General features: G+C 47.0%; 2 protein-coding genes across 2 annotated transcripts; both read left to right on the plus strand.

Moving 5' to 3' along the window:
* The first annotated feature begins 3,020 nt into the window (after nucleotides 1–3,020).
* On the plus strand, nucleotides 3,021–4,980 carry LOC100985321 (hsc70-interacting protein). Its single transcript, XM_008971496.6, has one exon. It carries the CDS (start codon nucleotides 3,702–3,704, stop codon nucleotides 4,914–4,916), a length of 1,215 nt encoding a protein of 404 aa, XP_008969744.3. The 5' UTR covers nucleotides 3,021–3,701; the 3' UTR covers nucleotides 4,917–4,980.
* Nucleotides 4,981–8,036: 3,056 nt separating this feature from the next.
* Nucleotides 8,037–11,776, plus strand: SAA1 (serum amyloid A1). The gene is made up of 4 exons (XM_008971497.4): nucleotides 8,037–8,124; nucleotides 8,709–8,803; nucleotides 11,004–11,142; nucleotides 11,526–11,776. The coding sequence occupies exons 2-4, from the start codon at nucleotides 8,713–8,715 to the stop codon at nucleotides 11,662–11,664; spliced, it is 369 nt and encodes a 122-aa protein (XP_008969745.1). The 5' UTR covers nucleotides 8,037–8,124; nucleotides 8,709–8,712; the 3' UTR covers nucleotides 11,665–11,776.
* Nucleotides 11,777–14,829: the final 3,053 nt, after the last annotated feature.

The raw sequence follows: 14,829 nt of genomic DNA on the forward strand, positions 1-14,829 counted from the left end.
GAGAAGCGACACACAGCAAACACAATTAAGAGTCCACCCCTCAGCCGGGCGCAGGGGCTCACGCCTGTAATCCCAGCACTTTGGGAGGCCGAGGCGGGTGGATCACGAGGTCAGGAGATCAAGACCATCCTGGCTAACACAGTGAAACCCCGTCTCTACTAAAAATACAAAAAAATTAGCCGGGCGTGGTGGCGGGCGCCTGTAGTCCCAGCTACTCGGGAGGCTGAGGCAGGAGAATGGTGTGAACCCGGGAGGTGGAGCTTGCAGTGAGCCGAGATCGCGCCACTGTACTCCAGCCTGGGCAACAGAGCAAGACTCCATCTCAAAAAAAAAAAGAAAAGGAAAAAGAAAAAGAGTCCACCCCTGAATTAAATAGTTGGTCCTTTTGTGTTCCTGGTGATTCACTTGCTAAGTGGAAGAAACAGGAGGGAATCTTTTCTCCTGCCCTCCTGGTAATCGATAGCCCATGGCCTGGCTTTACTTCTGTAAAGTGGCAGGAGACCTTTTGACAGCTGAGCCATTTCTTATTTTATTTATTTTAATAAGAGATGGTAGGAATGAGCAATGATATTAGTACCTGGGGACTGTTGTTCTTAAGGAGAAACAATCTTAGAATGATTAGTGATACCCCTTGCTTTCTCTTTTCTTTCATTATACTTTTTGTACACATATTTTTCCCATTTATTTATTGGAATCTTACTGATTTATTATAAGTATAAGCTTTATGTCTACACATGTATAATCATTTTTCCCCAATTATAAGTCTCTTTTTCATGGAGTCACAGCCTAGACCTGGTTAGCCGCCATCTCCCCTCATTGTATGCCCAATATCTATTGTAGTATCTGCTGCATAGAAGGCACTCGATGCGTGAATGGATAATGACTGATGATGAATCAATAAATGAATGGACATGTCATTGTAAAAAATTCTAAAAATCTAGAATAACACAAGCTGTTGGCACTACCTAGAAACACAGATGTAAAACTTCCTAGGTTGTGTTTCACCATGGGAACATGTCTTTGAACAAAAATGGGATCATATTCTATTGCACTCTTTCCCTTAAGAGATTGTCTATACTTCTCCAGGTCATTAAGTGCTCTTCCACAATATCAGTATATGGCAGAGGCAAGGTCATACCAGGTCTGTCTGAAACCAGGGCTTGGCTCTTAACTTCCAGCCATACTGCCTCCAAGTCTAGGTGGCTGGGTTTTAGGATCTGTAATGGGAACTCAGTGTCACAACCTCTACTGGGAAGGTATTCTGGTGTTGCATAACAGGACTTCCTGTTAGAGATAACCATGGCAAAATGGAATGGAGACAAAGTTCAGGTTTCTGCTGCCAGGAGCTGAGATTGCTGTGACCAATGGCATTCTCCCAAACCAAATAATCCAACCTGGAATTACCATAAACCACTCCTCATCTTTTCAAGGGGTGTCCAAGTTCCCAGAAAAGAACATTTGTTAAGGGATGGAGGCAAGGAGGTGGAGAAGAAAGAACACTGGCCAAGGTATCATGAGTGTCCTGGGTTCTGGTCCTTGAATAAGCCATTTATCTTCTCTGCAGCTTCTCCATCTGATAGGAGTTTGGAGGCAGAGTTTTTTCTTAATGAGCAAAAGACAGTCGTGCCTAGGAGATGTGGTGTACATGTTAGAAAGAAGGGACTGGCTGTGACTCTATAAAAGATGAATTCATACAAAAACAAATTACCATTTCCCAGGGAGAAAGTTTGGATCCAGTAATTAGAGATCTCAAAAAGCAGAAGACCTGCCCTGTGAGGCCTGTGGCCTCCAAGTTTGAATGCTGTGTGTCAGCTTTAAAAACTAGTTTCTTGCTGATAAATGTTTCATATTAAGCATGTGTTGAGAGTACTCCTTGCCTACCTTCACTAGCCACTGTTTCCTTCCCCTCCTCCCTTGTCCCTTCATTCTCTCCAGAACTTTCTGCTAACTTCCATTCTCTTCAGGACTTCAGCATGGTTGGGAGAAGATCAGAAAGGCATCCTCACTGTTTTTATTTTAGTCCACTTGACCTTTGGGGAGTAGTTCCACTGGCTCATAAGTATCAGCCCCCCATAGCACAGCACCCCACACTGAGCCCGGAAGCAATAAAGAATCCCAATCTGCTGTCACTAACCAGCACGCTCAACCGCCATGTCCTTTACTCTTCTCATCTCCCTGCTTTCACGTCACATCAACTAATTTCTCTATGAGTCAGCCTCAACTCTCCCAACACTCTGCCCACTCTTCTTCTACTACCTTCCAGTGAGCTCCTTGAAAGAAGGGTCTGCGGTGAGGATGCCCCTTTATCTCTGCCTATTTCCTTCCCATTACAAAAACTTGAAACCTGCCTTTCCCATGTTGATTTCACTTTATTCTCATCTTTACCCATGGGGTATGCCTCCTGCAATTCCTCCTAGACAATAGAATGAGAAAGAGGGGTCCTCGTCCTCTTTGCTTTCCATGACCATTTCTCCATTCTTCACCTCTCTGATGTGTCCTCTTTGAAGTCCCTGATAAATTCATTACCACCTTCTCTCCAGTCTTACTAATGTTATCTGCACAAGTGATTTCCAAACAGGAAGATTTTCAAACACTGATTCCTGAAGATCACCCCCAACTCGCTGAACTGAGACCAAGACCTCCAAGATTATGGCTTAGGAATCTGCATTTTTTTTTTTTTTTTTGAGACAAGAGTCTCGCTCTGTTGCCAGGCTAGAGTGCAATGGTGGAATCATAGCTCATTGTAACCTCAAACTCCTGGGCTCAAGTGATCTTCCCGCCTCAGCCTCCCAAGTAGTGAGGACAACAGGAGTGTGCCACCATGCCCAGCTAATTGTTAATTTTTTGTAGAAATGGAGTCTCACTATGTTGCTCGGGCTGGTCTCAAACTCCTGACCTTAACCCATTCTCCGCCTCTGCCCCCAAAAGTGTTGGGATTACAGGTGTGAGCCACCGTGCCCAGCCTAGAAATACCCACTAGAAGCTTCTGTGTAGACAATCTGCTTAGTGATGTTTGGAGACAAAGTACCTCTTTATTGTATTCGTTGACAAAACTCTCCAGTCCTCTCCCATCTCCATGGAAAATTTTCACAGTTCATTTACAGCCCTCTTTCCAACACATTCACTGCCAATACTGTTATTGACAATAACTGTATTGTTGAACCTTCCAGTATCCTGCATTCCCGGATCAAGGCCCCCTCAAAGCCCTGATATGCAAATATCTGGGAAAAGAATGTTCCAGAGGAAAGGAACAGCTAATCTAAGGCCCCCAGGGTAAGATGTGCCTGGGGGTTTGGAGACCAGTGTGACCAGAGCAAAATGAGCAAGAGGGGAGAATTGGATGATGAGGTATGAGAGGAAGGAGCTAGGACAGTTTGAGTAAAGTTTGAAAACCATTATAAGGGCTTTGACTTCAACTATGAGTGGAAGTGGAATCCTCCGGAGAGTTTTGAATGGAGAGTGATAGAATTTGTCTTGTGTTGTAACAGCCTGGCTGCTATACTGAAAAGAGACTAGTTGGCAGCAAAGGGGGAAATGTGGAAGCCAGTTAAGAAGCCATCATAACCCAGAAGGTGATGCCTAATAACATCTCTCTGGGAGCAGCGGAGAGATGATAAGGGTTTGCCTTCTGAATATGTTTTTTGACAATTAATGTAAACATTTCAAGTAGGCTGAGATTTTATTGCATATTAACAATATCCATGTTCACTCCCGGCAGCCGCCCCCTTCTGCGCGGTCATGCCGAGCCAGCGCCTGGGCCTGGAACTGGGCCGCAGCCCCCCAGCTTCACCCACCACCTCCCTACCATGGACCCCCGCAAAGTAAACGAGCTTCGGGCCTTTGTGAAAATATGTAAGCAGGATCCGAGTGTTCTGCACACCGAGGAAATGCACTTCCTGAGAGAGTGGGTGGAGAGCATGGGAGGTAAAGTACCACCTGCTACTCAGAAGGCTAAATCAGAAGAAAATACCAAGGAAGAAAAACCTGATAGTAAGAAGGTGGAGGAAGACTTAAAGGCAGACGAACCATCAAGTGAGGAAAGTGATCTAGAAATTGATAAAGAAGGTGTGATTGCACCAGACACTGATGCTCCTCAAGAAATGGGAGATGAAAATGTGGAGATAACGGAGGAGATGATGGATCAGGCAAATGATAAAAAAGCGGCTGCTATTGAAGCCCTAAATGATGGTGAACTCCAGAAAGCCATTGACTTATTCACAGACGCCATCAAGCTGAATCCTCGCTTGGCCATTTTGTATGCAAAGAGGGCCAGTGTCTTTGTCAAATTACAGAAGCCAAATGCTGCCATCCGAGACTGTGACAGAGCCATTGAAATAAATCCTGATTCAGCTCAGCCTTACAAGTGGCGGGGGAAAGCACACAGACTTCTAGGCCACTGGGAAGAAGCAGCCCATGATCTTGCCTTTGCCTGTAAATTGGATTATGATGAAGATGCTAGTGCAATGCTGAAAGAAGTTCAACCTAGGGCACAGAAAATTGCAGAACATCGGAGAAAGTATGAGCGAAAACATGAAGAGCGAGAGATCAAAGAAAGAGTAGAACGAGTTAAGAAGGCTCGAGAAGAGCAGGAGAGAGCCCAGAGGGAGGAAGAAGCCAGACGACAGTCAGGAGCTCAGTATGGCCCTTTTCCAGGTGGCTTTCCTGGGGGAATGCCTGGTAGTTTTCCCGGAGGAATGCCTGGAATGGGAGGGGACATGCCTGGAATGGCCGGAATGCCTGGACTCAATGAAATTCTTAGTGATCCAGAGGCTCTTGCAGCCATGCAGGATCCAGAAGTTATGGTGGCCTTCCAGGATGTGGCTCAGAACCCAGCAAATATGTCAAAATACCAGAGCAACCCAAAGGTTATGAATCTCATCAGTAAATTGTCAGCCAAATTTGGAGGTCAAGCGTAATGCCCTTCTGATAAATAAAGCCCTGCTGAAGGAAAAGCAACCTAGATCACCTTATGGATGTCGCAATAATAAAAACCAATGTACCTCTGACCTTCTCATCAAGAGAGCTGGGGTGCTTTGAAGATAATCCCTACCCCTCTCCCCCAAATGCAGCTGAAGCATTTTACAGTGGTTTGCCATTAGGGTATTCATTCAGATAATGTTTTCCTACTAGGAATTACAAACTTTAAACACTTTTTAAATCTTCAAATATTTAAAACAAATTTAAAGGGTCTGTTAATTCTTATATTTTTCTTTACTAATCATTGTGGATTTTTCTTTGAATTATTGGGCAGGGAATATACTTATTTATGGAAGATTACTGCTCTAATTTGAGTGAAATAAAAGTTATTAGTGCGAGGCAAACATTAAAAAAAAAAGTCCATGTTCATCTCTAAATGACATCATTGTTCCAAAGCTTTTCCATTCTTCTTAACCTTCCACCTGTCAATCTATCGCAGATGACTTCTCCTACTTCACTCATGCATTGACTCCTTCAATCAATAAAAGTGACTAAGAACCTGCTACAGGTGAGGTGCTGTGTTTGGTGTTAAAGTGACAACAGTTATCTGTCAATAAGCCTGACAAGGTTCCTATCCCTGTGTTTTGTGCACTCTGGGTCAAACTCAGAAATGCAAACAGGTGGAGAGCGATGAGTTCTATGACTGGTAAAGAAAAGGGCCTGCTGGTTTCCCTCAGGATCTCTGTCCTCATCTCAAAATGCATCTTCCTTGTTATCGTTCCTCTCCTTCCTGTCTGAGAGGAAGACCTGCTCCTGCTACACTCTGGGCAACCTTGTCCCCAGTGGCCCTGTGGCCCCTTGGTCATTGAAGTCTATGTTATGCCCTATCTTTTACCCTCAGTCACTCTCTCTGTTAACATTCTCCCTGTGCCCTGTAACCCTCCCTCATCTTTAAATAAATCCTCCTCCTTTGACCTTCGCATGTATTCAGTCATGCAATTCAACAAGCATTTATTGCACAGTGATATTCAATTTGCCACTTGCTAAAAGTCTGAACCTTGGCAGCTGAATGTGATCAGAAAAAAAGCACGACTGCTATGACTAGTCTCACTTTAAATTCATGGTCGTTGACCATGAGCTACCATACAATCCACTACCTTTCTCAAGTTCAGTCACATTCTTCCTTTCCTAGATGTCTGCTTTCTACTTCTCTTCTCTCCTGAAACTTCCCACAACTCCTCGTTCATTCTCTTCTCAGTTGACAACTTTGCTTCCTATTTCACTGAAAAATAGAAGCAATCAGATATGAACTTCTGGCTGGGCATGGTAGCTCATGCCTATAATCTCAGCACTTTGGGAGGCCAAGGCAGGAGGACTGCAGGTTAGGAATTTGAGACCAGCCTGGGCAACATGGTGAAACTCCCACTGTACTAAAAATTTTTTAAATTACTCATATTGGCAAACAACTGTAGTCCCAGCTACTTGGGAGGTTGAGATGCAAGGATCACTTAAACCTGGGAGGCTGAGGCTGCAGTGAGCCATGATTGCACCACTGCACTCCAGCTCAGGCAGCAGAGCAAGACCCTGTCTTGAGAGGAGAGGAGAGGAGAGGAGAAGAGAGGAGGGGAGAGGAGGGGAGGGGAGGGTAGAGGGGAGGGGAGGGGAGGGGAGGAGAGGAGAGGAAGATCAGGTGAGGAGTATGCCAAGGAGTGTTTTTAAGACTTACTGTTTTCTCTTTCCCAACAAGATTGTCATTTCCTTTAAAAAGTAGTTATCCTGAGGCCTATATTCATAGCATTCTGAAAGAAAGAAAAGAAAAGAGGAAAGAAAGAGAGAGGAAGGAAGGAAGGAGAAAGAGAGAGGAAGGAAGGAAGGAGAAAGAGAGAGGAAGGAAGGAGAAAGAGAGAGGAAGGAAGGGAGGAAGAGAAGAAGGGAGGAAGAAAAGAAGGAAGGAAGGAGGGAGGGAGGGAAGGGAGGGAGGGAAAGAGGAAGAAAGGAGGGAAAGAAGGAAGGAAGAGAGAGAGGAAGGAAGGAGGAAGAGAGAGGAAGGAAGGAGGAAGAGAGAGGAAGGAAGGAGGAAGACAGAGAGGGAGTAAGGAAGGAAGGAAGGAGAGAGAGGAAGGAAGAAATGAAGGAAGGAAGGAAAGAAAGAAAAAATAAAAGAGTGAAAATGGACTGGAGAAGAAGAAACCACAGTTGCTGCTATATCAACCAGCCTCTCTGCATGTCCTGGCCTCCGCCCTGCTGGGCTCTGGTACTGACCACTTCCTTCCTTCCTAATTTCCTAATTGACTAGGCCAGCTGAGCAGGGCTTTTCTGTGCTGAGGAGGTAAATCTCAGGATATCTAGACTGAGGGGTGGAAGGAGCCTTCCAGGGCACACATGAGACATGGCAGGGCTAGGCTGCTAGTTTTATTTGTTTTCTTTTAGACACAGGGTCTTGCTCTGTCACCCAGGCTGGAGTGCAGTGGCGTGATTATAGCTCACTGCAGCCTTCACCTCCTGGGTCTCCCACAATCCTTCCGCTTCAGCCTCTTGAGTAGCTGGGACTGCAGGTGCACACTACCACACCCGGTCCATTTATTTTTATATTTCGTAGAGACAAGATCTTACAATTTTGCACGGAGTGATCTTAAACTCTTGACCCCAAGTGATCCTCCTGCCTTGGCCTCCAAAAGCATTGGGATTATAGGAGTGAGCCACTGTGCTGGACCTAGTCTGTCAGCTTTGAAGCTTTAGATATGAACTCAGAGGGACTTCATTTCAGAGGCATCTGCCATGTGGCCCAGCAGAGCCCATCCTGAGGAAATGACTGGTAGAGTCAGGAGCTGGCTTCAAAGCTGCCCTCACTCCACACCTTCCAGCAGCCCAGGTGCTACCATCACGGGGCTCCCACTCTCAACTCCGCAGCCTCAGCCCCCTCAATGCTGAGGGGCAGAGCTGGTCTCCTGCCCTGACAGCTGCCAGGCACATCTTGTTCCCTCAGGTTGCACAACTGGGATAAATGACCCGAGATGAAGAAACCACTGGCATCCAGGAACTTGTCTTAGACCATTTTGTAGGGGAAATGACCTGCAGGGACTTTCCCCAGGGACCACATCCAGCTTTTCTTCCCTCCCAAGAGACCAGCAGGGAAGGCTCAGTATAAACAGCAGCCACCGCTCCCTGGCAGGCAGGGACCTGCAGCTCAGCTACAGCACAGATCAGGTGAGGAGCACACCAAGGAGTGATTTTTAAAACTTACACTGTTTTCTCTTTCCCAACAAGATTATCATTTCCTTTAAAAAAAATAGTTATCCTGGGGCATACAGCCATACCATTCTGAAGGTGTCTTATCTCCTCTGATCTAGAGAGGTAAGGAGGGTCAGGCCTGGTAGTACTTGGATGGGAGAACACCTGGGAATACCAGGTGCTAAAGGCTTTAAGAATAAAAAATAATGATCCTGCTTTGTGTTTATCCCATGTTGAGTTCTGTGCGGGGCAGAGGGAACACACGGTAAATGCGTTATGGGGAATTATAGGCTACTTGAGGGAGTGACAGTCGGGTCGTACCTCCTGCCTTCCTCCATCAATGCCACGTTGGCATCCTCTTATGCAGTCAGGCTTCAGGGCTGATGGGTTCAGAACCGAGGGCTTCTGGCTCTGAGTGAGGTCCTGCTGCAAGTTTTCCTAGATGAGCCACTGAGACTCTAATAAGATCCAGTGGAAATAACCAGGCTCTCGTCGGAATATAAGTCCCAAGGGAAGCTGTGCCAGTCTTATGGGCGACTGCCTGACTTCTTTCATTTCAGCACCATGAAGCTTCTCACGGGCCTGGTTTTCTGCTCCTTGGTCCTGGGTGTCAGCAGCCGAAGCTTCTTTTCGTTCCTTGGCGAGGCTTTTGATGGTAAGGCTTCAGAAGGTTTGCAGGATTTCTGAAGAGAAACATCGCCCTGGACCTGATAAACTGGGGAAAATGATGCTTTCAGAAGGCTGCTTTTGAACCACAGAGTTGCTAGTGTCTGCGTTGCTGAGGCCTGCCAGGAACTAGGGTTTTCTGGGTTGCCTGTCTCGAGTCTTTGAGAGCTGCTGGGAATATCTCCTTTCCCCGTAGCGCAGCTTCTCAGGGTGTGTTCAATGAATGGATCACATTTCAGAAGCCGCTGCAAGGTGTATCAAAAACACATGTCTTGAGCCGTAAGGAATGGGGCATCCAGTAACAATGCACAAGGGGTATTTTTGGGCTTCCTTAAGATTTGAGCCGCTGCCTTAGGTTGTGCTGCCCAATGTGCCTGGGGAGCTGCTAAACAGATTAGAGAGTCGAGGATTATTGTCAGTCAGTTACTCAGAGAAAGAACAATCATCCTTTCCAGGAGCACCTGAGCTGTTTGTTTTGAGTAGAAGATGCAAAATAAGGCCTGCAATTGGTATAAAATGTCCCTCAGCATAAATCGCATAGGAGTATGACTAAGGCTGTTGACTCTTCTGTCTTCTTTCTCCTTCCTCCTTCGATTTCCTAGTTGGATAATGTACAGGGCTCTTTAGCCTCGCTCTGTCAGGGGCTCCCTTCCTGGTTTGTTCTGTTTCCATTCTTCCTTCTCCAGCCTTCTTGACAAGAGCTGGGAACTAACGTGCATCAAGCCCCCACAAGGACCACAGCATTTTCTCATTTAGTTTCAGAATGACTCTGTGACGCAATCTTCCTCTCTTGGAAGGTGAGAAAGCTGATCTTGGAAGGTGAGAAAGCTGAGACTTAGAGCAGCCGAAGCCAATGCCCAGGGACTTACTGCCAGTCAGCAGGTGGCAGGGCAGAGGTTTGAGCCCGGCTGTGCTTGAGGTCAGGGCTCTTGCCAGGTAAATGCATCACTGACCACCTCCTAGAGGTTGATGGTTATGAATCTCAGGCACACCTTGGCATCACCTGAACTACCCATGCCTTCAACTCCCCAGCATAGTCTGCAGAAACTGGCCTGGGGTGTGGCCTGGGCACTGGGACTTTCAGTTTCTCTCTGGGTGATTAGAAAGTGCAGCCAAGGCTCACGCCTGTAATTCCAGCACTTTGGGAGGCCAAGGTGGATGAATCACTTGAGGTCATGAGTTCCGGAGCAGACTGGGCAACATGGTGAAACCCCCTCTCTACTAAAAATACTAAAATGTAGCCAGGCGTGGTGGCAGGCACCTGTAATCCCAGCTACTCAGGAGGCTGAAGCACGAGAATCACTTGAACCCGAGAAGCAGAGGTTGCAGTGACTAGAGATCGCACCAGTGTCCTCCAACCTGGGTGACAGAGCGAGACTCCATCTAAAAAAAATGAAAAAGAAAGTGCAGCCAAGGCAGAGCACCACTGCCCTATTGCTTCCTCAAGCAACCCACAGCATCAGTACAGCCTACTAAGAAAGTATTTAGGGACTTTTATGCTCCTAACAGTCACTGGAACTCAGGTCACAATGACGTGTATTCCATTTGCAAGAATATATACTTTAGGTCGGGGTGCGTTGGCTCACGCCTGTAATCCCAGCACTTTGGGAGGCCAAGGCAGGGGGATCACGAGGTCAGGAGTTCGAGACCAGCCTGACCAACATGGTGAAATCCCCGTCTCTACTAAAAATACAAAAATTAGCCAGGTGTGATGGCGCATGCCTGTAATCTCAGCTACTCAGGAGGCTGAGGCAGAAGAATCTCTTGAACCTGGGAGGTGGAGGTTGCGATGAGCTGAGATAGCACCACTACACTCCAGCCTGGGCGACAGAGCGAGACTGTCTAAAAAAAAAAAAAAGAATATAGACTTTAGTAGTCAGGGCAGAAGTACTCTGTGTCTGCCACCTTTCTCAGCATCAGTATTCCATGTCACTACCTCATTCATACACACTCCTGGATCTTATCATAGGCAGCTTCATTCTATAGCAGTGGCTCTTCACCAGGGCACTTGAAGAAGCCAACTAGGATAAAGGAATGTGCTTCTCAACCCATGGTATCCAAGGCTGCTATGATCACAGGCTGAAAGCTTGAAGTCAGTGGAAGATTTGTCCTTCTTCATTCCCCTCTAAGGTGTTGTTGGAGTCTTTATGTTCTCCTGATGTCCCTTCTGCCTTTCCTTTCCTTTCCAGGGGCTCGGGACATGTGGAGAGCCTACTCTGACATGAGAGAAGCCAATTACATCGGCTCAGACAAATACTTCCATGCTCGGGGGAACTATGATGCTGCCAAAAGGGGACCTGGGGGTGCCTGGGCTGCAGAAGCGATCAGGTAACTGGAGCTCCTGGGACGCCAGAGCTGGGTGAGCAGAGCTTGCCTGCCTTGGACAGTCAGGAGGGAGACGAGCTCCTTGTGGAGAAGTTAGAGGCTGCAGCCCCTCCTCCTCTTGCCCTCTCTCTGCCTCTGTGCTCAGTGTGAGGTCTGAGTGGATGGTAGGAGTGAGTGATTCCTCACCCTCCCTCTCTGGGTGCTGTTCATCCAGCCTAGGGGTGCCCAGCCTGGCTGAATGGGGTGGTGCCCAGTGTTTTCATCCCTCCTTCCTTGGCCTTTCTGGGCTCCTCTCTGAGCCCTCCCTTGCAACAGGGAGAATGGGAGGGTGGGCTATTGCTCACTGGCCTGATGATTAATCTCCTTCTTGCCTGCCTTGATTACAGCGATGCCAGAGAGAATATCCAGAGATTCTTTGGCCATGGTGCGGAGGACTCGCTGGCTGATCAGGCTGCCAATGAATGGGGCAGGAGTGGCAAAGACCCCAATCACTTCCGACCTGCTGGCCTGCCTGAGAAATACTGAGCTTCCTCTTCACTCTGCTCTCAGGAGATCTGGCTGTGAGGCCCTCAGGGCAGGGATACAAAGCGGGGAGAGGGTACACAGTGGGTATCTAATAAATACTTAAGAGGTGGAATTTGTGGAAACTGTGTGTTATACTTTGTGGTATAGACTGCCTGTTTAGTATGAAGGGGCGATCCATGCACATCTAGGTGAACGTGGAGCCTGGGTGGGTGGGAGACAACTCCTGGGCACACAGGGCATCCTGGGCATCCCTGAGGCAAGGACATGATGAGTTCAGGGGCCACCCCCACAGGATCCCAGGGGCTTCAGCAGATCCCACCCCTTACCCCATGTGAGCAGCTGCCCAGTGAGTTTGTAGGAACCCCAGCCACATTCCCAGTGAGTTCAACTGCACCCCGGCACGTTTTGCCAGCACCTCAATGGAGAGCTCCTTGCTTGCAGCTTTGGCTTGTGGCACCCAGCAAAAGCTTCCTGCCACCCAGTGGCTACAGCCACACACTCTCCAGAAAGATTTAATCTCAGCCTTGTGAGGAGCCCTTTCCCAAATTTCTTTCTTTCTGTGTTTTTTATCCCTTAGTAGCTAATCTCATGTCAGCCATTAATAACTCTCTATGTTAAACCCTTCCTTTTGTATCTGCGGCTACATTGATCAATTGTCTCACACCGCTCACCCACCCCCTCTCCCTGGTCATGCAGAGGCCTCACCAGTCATTTTATTGCTATTCCCAGGCCTCTGTGTGCCCAGATCTCTTCACTGCCCTGTCAGTTGTGTCCTGTCCCCTTCTCGACCTCCTGGCCTTGTCCTCAATGATGTTTCTATGAGGCTTTGGAAAGCCTCATCCCAAGAGTCCTGGCAACTGATACATTAGTCTCACCAACACTAGCCCCTACTCCTGATCTCATTTTAAAATTTTATTTTCTTATTTTATTATTATTATTTTTAGGGACATCACCCTGCTTCTGACTGACCCAATTTTTAAAGTTTCTCTTTATTCTCCTTAAAGAATGGCTCTCCCATTTGTTTCCCTCATCTTTCTTTTCACTGACTTAGAATTCAGGTCCAGACAAAAATTCCACTTCCTTGAAGAGCCTTCCCAGTAGCCATGAACCACACTCTGGGGCAGAGTTTGTGGCTCCCAAGCACTTTGTTCACACCTGCTCGTTCATCTTTACCCCCTCCTCTCAGAATCGGTTTTGTATGTCAGTTCCCCTGCTGGACTGGAAGCCCCTGTAACATAACTAGCATTTGAACAGTTCATAAAAACACTTTCATTTCTATTGTCCTGTGTAACTGTTCACAAGATACATTAGTCTCACTCATTGTCGTTTGACAATGTTTATTGTTCTAAAGAGAAAGCGAGATATGTAGGTAGACACAACACAATAAGAGCCTCAATACAGGCACACACTGGTGGCAGTCCAAACTCTGCTGGAATATGGAAGGCCAGTGAATAGTAACTAGAATCGCTGCCATCTTTTAAATTGCAATTGCAAGACTGTGTCCTATACTTTACATGCTTTATCAGATTGACACTGCAGAGAAGGCTTTGATGTTCTCAGTTGGATAAACAGGTTTAGAGGTATGTGCTCAGGCCTTCTCCAAGGTCACACATGTAACAGGTGCAGAGCCAAGACTGCAGGCTGGTTTGTCTGACTCCAGAACCTGCGATACACTGAACAAGGCCAAGAGATTCAGCAGTGGAGTCCTCCTCTCTTCTTCAGGAAGATAGGGAACATGGTAACAGCAGTGAATTCCATAAGCATGGGACCCCATTATACTTCATTTTTTGTAAAATTAGTTCCTTGATCAGAAGCAACGCCTTTGGGTCTCTCGCTATTGAGTTAAGTGTGGATGTGCCACTCTCCAGTACCCCAGAATGTAGTTGGAGGCTTGCCTAGAGATTAGAGGTTGAGGATCCTTCAGTAGTTCCTATACCAAGCCATAAGTTGTGCTGCATCTGCAGGTAGGGTCAGGGAGCTCCGCTGAACAGATGTGGAGGACATCAGAGTGGGAGGAAAAGGAAGCAAGTCGTGTGGGGAGAGAAGACCCAGCCTGCAATGATGACTGGTTAACTACTGTTTCTTACCTAATACACCCTCAACTTAGATAACAGACTAAGTCTAGGTGATAAAGCCTCAAAGAATAGCAGGCTCTCCCCACTGCACCCGCTTCCCACCTCCGCCACCTTTCCACAATTCTTAGCATGGGTTCTCCTGAAAAGAAAGCAGAAACAAAGTCTTGTGTGTAGGTATTTTATTTGGGGAATGAACACGGGGAGCAGGAGTGAGACAGTGGAGTAAAACAGGGAGGAGCAAGGCCAATACAGGGACACATTATACAGCTGGCCATACATAAGAGCCACATAACTGATGCCACTGGGACCTTCAGAGGAACATCATAAAAAGTGTCTCAGTGCTCTCCATCAGCAGTCCAAAATGAAAGGCACCTAGCAACTGGCTTCCATCTCCCTTTGGTCAAAGGTGGCCCCACCATTGTTAACTTTTCTGCATTTGTTGGCTATGCACACAAGAGTGTCCGGTGGGTTTACCTGGAGTAGGAAGTAGAAGGTCCACGGAGCAGACCCAAAGCAAGGTGCTGCCAGGTTGTACCTGTGTGAAATGAATTAAAGCCTATGGTGGAACTCATCACTGTAGCAGTGGCTGGAGAAAGGGGAGTGGGCCAGTAGGTCTGAAGTAGTTGACAGGCTGCAACTGATACACAGTGCAAAGCTTTGCTTTTTGAAAGTAAGGTCTGGACACAGCAAGTTCACTTGGGAACAAAGGAATGGACTGGATCTTAGACTAAGAATAAAAGAGACAAGAAGAAACTATACTGGGTAGCCAAGATGGGGAAAGAGGCAGCGCGACTGGGAGAGACAGAGAAATGTAAACCACCATGGACTAATGAAACCTGCCATAACCCTTGTGATCCCACACAGATGCCACTCCCAGGGGGAACATGATTTGGAGCACAGTGCTCCACAAGACACTGAAGGAATTTAGGGATGCTATGGGGCTTTAATAGGTTTAGGGACATGGTGACATTCCTAGCAACAAGATTGTAACACACTACATAATCTTTTGCTTGAAATAACTTGTTTTTGTTTTCTTACAATATAGGTACTTTGTTAGAGGTTGCGGTAAAATGAGGGTAATATGATGGCC

Source organism: Pan paniscus, chromosome 9 (assembly GCF_029289425.2).
Source record: "Pan paniscus chromosome 9, NHGRI_mPanPan1-v2.0_pri, whole genome shotgun sequence".
NCBI lineage: Eukaryota > Metazoa > Chordata > Mammalia > Primates > Hominidae > Pan > Pan paniscus.